Consider the following 9,154-nt stretch of genomic DNA (forward strand, 5'->3'; position numbering starts at 1 on the left):
CTCGCCAAGTTGCCCAGGCAGGTCTCGAACCCGCGGGCTCAGGCAATCCACTCACCTCAGCCTCCTAAGGCGCGGGATTACAGGCTGAGCCACCGAGCACAGCTCTGATCCGGAACTTTAGCCATAAAAAAAATTATTAATAACTCAGGAGACTGAAAATAGCACCATGGCCAAAATAGAATACGGCTTGCTAAACTATCATAGGCAGGTGGCGGATAAATAAAACTCACCTGCTAAAAGGCCTGAGACATGTCAAGGAACTGCCTGAGATCTCCTTCCCTGGATCCTTCCCTGCTGCTTCTTGAGTCCTGGCAGCCACGAGGACCCAAACTGAAGACTCTGACTGCTGGGGACCGGCTGGCCGAGGGCCCTGGCTGCTGCTTGCCCTGATCCAGCCCTGCCGCTGTGTCTAGGCAATGCTCCCCCAGGTACTGCATGCAGAGGGGACACTAAGGCAGGCCAGTTCTGGGGAGACAGGACTCTGCTGGCCAACCTACACCCTGGCGAGCCTGTCTTAGCCTGAAGTCCGGCTAGGCCAAGCCCCCCAAGTCTCCTAGCCTTGTCTGGCTCCCTTCCTGTTTTCTCTAAGTATTTCCCCTCATGGAAGCCAGTCTTGTTGCAACACGTCTTGGTGCCTGCTTCTCAGCGAACCTGAACTAATGCAGGCTGGTGCCAGGGCCCCTGTCCCTCAGGAAGGCTACCGCCTCCGCCACAGCTACCTCCGCCCTTGCCCTGCCTTCTCTTGGCCTCACCTCAGTACCCTGGCCAAGTGGTCACATTCATCCTGCCTCCAAGCTATTGGCCGTGTCTCCGTGAAGCCTCACAGAAGCTATGAGCTACCTGGCGGGTTTTATTTCCACTTGACTTCAATTCACGTGTTATGTATTTAGCCTTGTGTTAAGCATAACACCCACAAAGACCCTGGCTTTTGTGCACGTGATCTATTCTTGTCCTAACATCCAGGTTCTAGGCACCACACTCTGGGAACCACTGCCTCCAACTCCAGTTCCAGTCTCCCTGCATCCGGGGCCCCTCTGTCTTCTCCCTTGGCCCAGTGTTGGCCTCACACAAGCCATGATGTTCTGGTCTGACTTGATGCCTGGGGTTTGCTCAGGAGGCTGTGTCAGGACTCTTGGCTTGGGGAAGTCATGGAAGTCTGCTCCTGCAACTTAGGAGGGCTGCTAGTTGGGGGAGTGGCTGAATCTGTTTATCCCTGTGGTTCTGGAAAAAAGGGAATGGGATTTGGGCCAATACCACAAGGGTGATAAGTCGGATAGGAACCACTAGCTCTTCCTCTCCATCTGTGGTGGGAGAAACTCAGAACAATGCTCCCAGTACATGTCCTAAAGGCAGACAGAAGAGAAAGAGAAGACACTCTCCTGCCATCAAGGATACAAAAATCTCCTTGGGGGCTGGGCACGGTGGCTCACACCTGTAATCCCAGCACTTTGGGAGGCCAAGGTGGGAGGAGCACTCGATCCCAGGAATTTTGTTTGTTTGTTTGTTTTTGAGTTGGAGTCTCACTCTGTCGCCCAGACTGGAGTGCAATGGCCGCTCCCGGCCACCACAGCCTCGACCTACTGGGCTCCGGCGATCCTTCTGCCTCAGCCTTCCAAGTAGCTGGAACTACAGGCGCACACTACCACGCCCAGCTAATTTTTTTATTTATTTATTGTAGAGATGAGGTCTCTCCAAGTTGCCCAGGTGGGTCTCAAACCCATGGGCTCAGGCAATTCACTCACCTCAGCCTCCCAAGGTGCAGGATTACAGGCTGAGCCATCAAGCCCAGCTGACCCCAGGAATTAAAGACCAGCCTAGGCCACATAGCAAGACCTCATCTACAAAAAATTAGCCGGGCAAAGTGACGCATGCCTGTAGTCCTAGCCACTTGGGAGGCTGAGGCGGAAGGATCACCTGAGGCCAGGAGGTCAAAGCTGCAGGGAGCATGACTGTGCCACTGTGCTCCAGCCTGGGCAACACAGTCAGACCCTGACTCAAAAAAAAAACAAAAAAAAAAACCTCCCAAGGATTAGTTCAAGGTAATCAGAAGTTGGGAATGAGTTGGTTATGACATGGAAGATCATCAGGTTCTTTGTTTTTGTATGTGTTTGAAATTTTCCACATGAAAATGTTTTAAAATAATCATCTAAGAGGGATGGGAACTATAAAGCAAGATGGGCCATGTGTTGATACTTATCAGGTGATGGATACACCGGGCTTTCAAATAAATGTTGGTTCCAAAGCACAGAGAGTTAACCCTTCGAGGGCCAGGACTTTTAATACAAAACAAACCATATCCCAGGGAAATCTTCCTCGAATGTCACGAACTCTTGTCCTGTCGAGCCGTGTCATTGTAGGCATGAGTATGGCAGATGTAGCAGCGCTGCATGAGACAGGGTTTTCTGTGTCCTGCCCTGTTGCTGGCAGTGGGACTACCACTTCCCCACCTCCTTATTGGCATCAGACAGAACTTGGCTCAAGGCCTGGCTCCGTTGTTACCAAAGATTTGAACTTGGGTGAGCTATACATCATTTCTTTGAGTTTTCTTGAATGTACAAAAGAGTCATAATAGTCTGTTCCTTGTACAGCTCTTGTCCAGATGAAAAGAGATATTTATAAAGCACAACGATCAGTCTCTGTGGAGTACATAGTGCTACCAAGGCTGATAAGACTACCTGCAGAAAAAGAGCAAATAGACTCTGATTGACAGACCAGTGGTCTCTCTTTTAGCTAATTCTTTGTGACAGGTACTTCAGCTACTCAAAGCCCTTTCATTCGAGTTCTGGCCTTGAGAATCGCTTAAAGAGGCGGTTATAACCTGTCTGTGCTCCTCTGCTCACATCTTTTCCTCTGCCCTGTTTCTTCCCACTTCCTTCCCCCCGACTGCAAGGGGGAGTCAGGGTATCAGAGGGCCAGATGTGGGCTCTGTATCCTCCACTCCTACAAAAACCCTTCAAGATAATCAATCAGTTTGAACTTTGGAGCTCACTGGAACCCTGGGGTTTTCCCAAGAAAATACAAGCTTTGGGTGATTTGATGAAATAAGTGATGACTTTCTTATTTTCAGTTCGGGCAAAGATAGAGACAATCAACTTCCTGTCTCTGCCTGCAGACTGTAACTATCATCTGACCTGCCATTTGGTTCCAACAGCCATTAAGAAAGTAAATAGAGCAGCTGGGTGCAGTGGTTCCATGCCTGTAATCCCAGCACACTGGGAGGCAGAGGTGAGAGGATTGCCTAAGCCCAGGGGTTCAAGACTAGCCTGTGCAACTTGGTGAGACCCCGCTTCTACAATAAATAAAAAAACTAGCTGAGTTTGGTGGCACGTGCCTGTAGTTCCAGCTATTTGGAAGGCTGAGGTGGAAGTATCACCTGAGCCCAGAAGGTGGAGGCTTCAGTGGCTGTGAGCGTGCCACTTGCACTCCAGCCTGGGTGACAGAGACTCCAACTCAAAAAAAAAAAAAAAAGTAAACAGTGCAAAGGCCAGCCACTTGTTTTTACAGTAACCTAGATAGGGAACATCAAAATAAATGGCTGCACTTGTTACCTCCTCCTTCCTGACCAGCACTCCCCTAAAATTTCCCTATTTGATTATTCCTTTTACCCCTTTGGTCATCAACCAGTATCACGTTTGCTTTAGAACCATTTCCTCTTATCGTTAATTGCCGATCCAAGGTCTATACTTTAAAAAAAATTCTTTAGCTACAGGAAATAACTCAGACTCTTTGGCCTAGAGTTAATTTTCCAGAGTTAACCTATCTGGGGTGTCTGGAATGTCCCTAATATCAACTAACATTTAATAAGGACTTCCACAGTATCAACACTGAGGTATGGGATTCCTTACTACAACAAGATGAAATAGAGTCTAGTATTACCTGCATTTTACAGATAAGAAACTGAGGTCCAGAGACACTAAGTAATTCTCCTGCTAGGAAGTGGCAGAGTTGGCTGGGCACAGTGACTCATGCCTATAATCCCAGCACTTTGGAAGGCCAAGGTAAAAGGATTGCCCGAGCCCATGGGTTGAAGACCAGCCTGGGCAACTTGGTGAGACTTCATCTCTACAATAAATCAAACAATTAGTTGGGCATGGTGGCACGTACCTGTAGTTCTAGCTACTTGGAAGGCTGAGGTGGAAGGATCACCTGAGCCCAACAGGTCGAGGCTGTGGTGGTCGTGAGCATGCCACTGCACTCCAGCCTGGGCGACAGAGACTCCGACTCAAAAAAAAAAGTGGCAGAGTTGGGATTCAAACACGGGTCTGTGTAATATCACAGCCCACCATCCATGCTCCTGGCAGCACTGCTGGCCCTGGCTTCAGGAGCCACATCATCAAGATGTGATGTGGGTTTGGGATCTTTGCTCGGGCTCCAGAGCTGCAGGAGAGCAGAAATGAGGCTCGGTCCCAGGGGAGAGGCCATGAGAACGAAGGAGGAGTTGAGCAGTGGTTCCCCTCAGGGAAGTCATCTGCCAGCTGAGTCCTTCTGTCATTTGGCAAACTGTCCCCAAGACCTTGCCTGGTCACAAGGAGATGGAAGCAAATGTGGGATAGCAGTGAGTGCAATGGTGAGCAGTCAAGTCACATAGCGAGGAGTCACTTTCTGATCATATGACCTGGAGGAAATCGCTCTCCCTCTCTGGGCTTCAGCTGACCTGCGACTGAGGGAGGGGAGCAAAGCAGTGGCAAGAGTGGCACCCCTCAATTCCCCACAGCATGGCTTCAAGGGTCAGGGTCTATTTAAAGCAGACAGATGGTCAGGTCTCCAGTCAGTAGCCTGCATGCAGGACCAACTTGTGCTGGTGGATGGGAAGACCAAAGGTAAAACACAGGGACCCAGGAGCATTACGACCTTAGCCAGGTTGTTTAACCTCTCTGTGCTTCAGTTTTCTCATCTGTAAAATGGGCACAATCACAATACCTAATGCATACCAGTCACTGAAGATTAAATAAGCAAGTGTATTTTTTTTTTTTTTGAATTGGAGTCTCACTCAGTCGCCCAGACTGGAGTGCAGTAGCCGCTCCCGGCCACCGCAGCCTTGCCTGCTGGGCTCCGGCGATCCTTCTGCCTCAGCCTTCCGAGTAGCCGGAATTACAGGCACACACTACCACGCCCAGCTGATTTTTTTATTTATTGTAGAGATGAGATCTCGCTGCCCAGGTGGGTCTCGAACCCACGGGCTCAGGCAATCCACTCACCTCAGCCTCCCAAAGGCACGGGATTACAGGCTGAGGCACCAAGCCTGGCTAGCAAGTATATTTAAAGTACAGTATTTAGAATAGTGTCTGGCACATAGACACTAAATTACTGGGTTATTTATTTTCTTTTGACAAAAAATGGTAGCAGATGATCTATATTTTGTGGCCTGACTTCTTCCACTTTCCTAACTCATTCTATTGTGAGCATGTGTCTGTGCACATATGAACATCTCGTTGTTGTTAACAGTGGTTTATTGTGACTATCTACCATGAATTTTACCATCTCCTAATGCTGTTTCCAATATTTTGCTCTGATATGCTGAGCTGAATATACTTATAGATAAATCTTCATTTCCTCAAAGAAATTTGCTTAAAGCTAAAAAAAACTCAATTAAATTAAAAGTACCTGGGCCCAGAAAGGCGGCCAGCCTCTCAGGCTGCCCCTCTCCCTGTCCATCCTCGGTGTTTCCTACAGAAGCTGTCAAAGGCCTTCCTGGCTTCACAGCATCCGGGAAGGCTGGTATGGGAGACCTGATTTCAGGAACTGGTTTCCCTGAAAACAAGGTAGAAAGAAAGTTATTATTATTCCATGAAGTGGGTAGCCATTGAGAGTCTGAGACTAGAAGTAAGAAGCCTGGGTTCTAATCCTGGCTCTGCCACAAATTCACAGTGTTGTCCAGGAAAAGGGTCTTTCCCTCTCTGGTACTTGGCCTCTCCATTAGTAAAATGTGGTGGTTGGACACACAACAGTCCCTGTGATGGCTCAGCTCTGACATTGAGTCACATGTACCTGGCTTCCAATCCTTCTAGCCGTATGACCTCAGACAGGTCACTTTTCTAGGGATAAAAGTCCTGGTTTTCCTACAGTGTCCCTCCCACAATCTGGGAAGACACAGGCACCCTTGCCCACTGGACAGATGGGAATCCTACAAGCAGCAGCTATGAGGACCAACCGCACCAGGCCCAGGCCCAAATTTGCATACGTCAAATCCTCATGTATTTCATTTCACCCTGTGAAGAGATGAGGAAACTGAGGTCTGAGCAGATAATGTGACAAGATCACATGGCCAGAGACAGGCAGGACCAGATAAATAAGTCACCTGCTTTCTTGAGAGTAATTGCTTCCTCTTTGCATCGATTTGGGAAACCCCAGCATACTGCGTGGGTGTGTCTAAATTGGCTTCCAGCAAGCTTCTCTGAGCTGCTCTCCTTGAAACAGCTTCCTCTCCCCTCCTCCATCCTTCCCCGATCTTGTCCGGCTGGCCCCTGCCTTGGTTTTAGGCTGCCCTAAGCCTTCAGCTCAGGTGGCCTCCATACCCCTCTCAGGCTGCATCTTACTGAAATGCAAATCTGGCTTGTCTCTTCCCTGCTTAAAGCCTTATGGCTTCCTGTTGCATGGATAATGCCCACACTCCATAGCCTGAATCCTTCTACCTCCTCATTGCCTTCCAGATAAAACCCAAATTCTACAGCCCTGCATATTCAAATCCCTTCACTTTCCGGGGGCTTGGGGTGAACACCTGTTTGAGAACCACAGAAACTGGGCACTGAAGTTCCAGGGAAGCCTGCCAACTTGCCTCATCTCACTCTGAGCCTCAGGTGGGAGCTGGGACAAGATGTCTCCAGCAGCATTTATTACAACTAGCAAACTGTGTCTCTCCAAACAAAACCAATTGCTGCCGTGGGATCCAGCTTTTCAAACGCCAGCTTTGGGACTAGAACAATAACAAGACTTAAATCTGCATGGTGCCACATTTTTGTGAAGATTTATTCAATTTTTACAAGGATCTCTCATGGTCAATAGAATTATCTGCTTTTTATTTTTTAGCACATTGAGGCTCAGATAGGTGAAATGACTGTCCCAAGTCAAACAGCCATTAGGAGTCACACCTGGGGCTAGTTTCACTGTCCTCCCTAGCTAGGGCAGAACTATTCAAACATCACTGACATCTTACCCCCAATGCCTGAATCCACTTCTTTCCAACAGGGGCATTAGACTCAGTCCCTAGTCAAGCAGGAGCAAAGAGGTGATCACTCTGATTTCCCAGGGTGAGAGGAGGGGAGTCACTGGGAATGCACAAAAATAACAGTAAGACTGAAGAGGAGAGATTGTGGATGACTTTTTCTTTACTGTCACTGACTTTTTTTTTTGAGTTGGAGTCTCACTCTGTCGCCCAGACTGGAGTGCAGTGGCTGCTCCCGCCCACTGCAGCCTCAACTCACTGGGCTCCAGCAATCCTTCCGCCTCAGCCTTCCAAGTAGCCGGAATTACAGGCACGCGCTACCATGCCCGGCTGATTTTTGATTTATTGTAGAGATGAGGTCTCGCCAAGTTGCCCAGGTGGGTTTCGAACCTGTGGACTCAGGCAATCCACTCACCTCAGTCTCCCAAGGCGCGGGATTACAGGCTGAGACACCGAGCCCGGCTAACTTTTTTTTTTTTTTAAATAAACTTTTTTGTTTTTTTAGAAATAGTCTCACTATGTTGCCCAGACTGGTCTCGAACTCCTAGCCTCAGTGATCCTCTCCCCTTAGCCTCCTCCCAAATAGCTGGGACACAAGCATAAATAAGCCTATCTTGTAAAGGAAGCAGCAAAGCGTAGCCATTTAGAGTTCAGACTCTGCAAAGGAAACCAGCTCCAGCACTTCCCAGCTATTTACTTACTTGGGGCAACTTTCATGAGGACTAACGGAGACACTGCAAATGAACTGCTTGGTTCAAAATATGGGACATTTATTGCTGTAGTTGTGTGTGTGTGTGTGTGTGTGTGTGTGTGTGTGTGTGTGTGTGTGTGTATTTTGTTTTTAGTTGGAGTCTCACTCTGTCACCCAGGATGGAGTGCAGTGACGTACTCACGGCCCACTGCAGCCTCAACCTGCTGGGCTCAGGCAATCCTTTCGCCTCAGCCTTCCAAATAGCTGGAACAGGTGCCTGCCACCATGCCCATCTAATTTTTTTGATTTATTGAAGAGACCAGGCCTCACCAAGTTGTCCAGACTAGTCTCAAACCCCTGGGCTCTGGCAATCCTCTTACTTCCACCTTCCAAAGTGCTGGGATTACAGGTGTGAGCTACAACGCCCAGCCTATATTTTTAAAACATTAGTTTCATTTAACACAGTTCTGAATCTTTTTTTTTTTTTAACATAAGCAACCTTTTTTGAGTCAAAGTCTCACGCTATCGCCCAGGCTGGAATGCAGTGGCACACTCATGGCCACTGCAGTACTAACATGCTGGGCTCAGGCAATCCTTCCACCTCAGCCTTCTAAGTAGCTGGAGCCACAGGCATGCACCACCATGCCCTGCTAACTTTTATTTTTTTAATTTATTTATTTTTTGAGTTGGAGTCTCACTCTGTCGCCCAGACTGGAGTGCAGTGGCCGCTCCCGGCCACCGCAGCCTCGACCTGCTGGACTCCGGCGATCCTTCCGCTTCAGCCTTCCAAGTAGCTGGAACTACAGGAGCGCGCTACCACGCTCGGCTGATTTTTGATTTATTGTAGAGAGGAGGTCTCACCAAGTTGCCCAGGCTGGTCTCGAAACCCTGGACTGAGGCAGTCCTCTTGCCTCCACCTCAAAAGTGCTGGGATTACAGGCATGAGCCACCATGCCTGGCTTAAAAAAATGATTTAACTTGAGCTTTTTCACATTAGTTATATTAAAAAGTGGGACGGGCTCACACACCTGTAGTTTCAGCACTTTGAGAGGCCAAGGCAGGAGGATCAGCAAGGCCTTGTCTCTATAAAAATAAAAAAAAAAATAAAAAATTGAAGCCAGGCTCGGTGGCTCAGCCTGTAATCCTGCACCTTTGGGAGGCTGAGGTGAGTGGATTGCCTGAGCCCGCAGGTTCGAGACCCGCTTTGGCAACTTGGCGAGACCTCATCTCTACAATAAATTAAAAAATTAGCCAGGTGTGGTAGCGCGCGCCTGTAGTTCCAGCTACTCAGAAGGCTGAGG

The 9,154-nt window shown here is 48.6% G+C and overlaps 1 protein-coding gene across 1 annotated transcript in view; it reads right to left on the bottom strand.

Moving 5' to 3' along the window:
• Positions 1-9,154, bottom strand: part of IRAK2 (interleukin 1 receptor associated kinase 2) — a 78,731-nt gene that overhangs the window by 36,696 nt on the left and 32,881 nt on the right. The window contains exon 3 of the mRNA XM_008059649.1: positions 5,605-5,751. Within this exon, the coding sequence (XP_008057840.1) occupies positions 5,605-5,751 (147 nt within the window). The remainder of the gene's footprint in view (positions 1-5,604; positions 5,752-9,154) is intronic.

Source organism: Carlito syrichta, unplaced genomic scaffold (genome assembly GCF_000164805.1).
Source record: "Carlito syrichta isolate Samal-C Ts95f unplaced genomic scaffold, Tarsius_syrichta-2.0.1 Scaffold304318, whole genome shotgun sequence".
Classification (NCBI taxonomy): domain Eukaryota; kingdom Metazoa; phylum Chordata; class Mammalia; order Primates; family Tarsiidae; genus Carlito; species Carlito syrichta.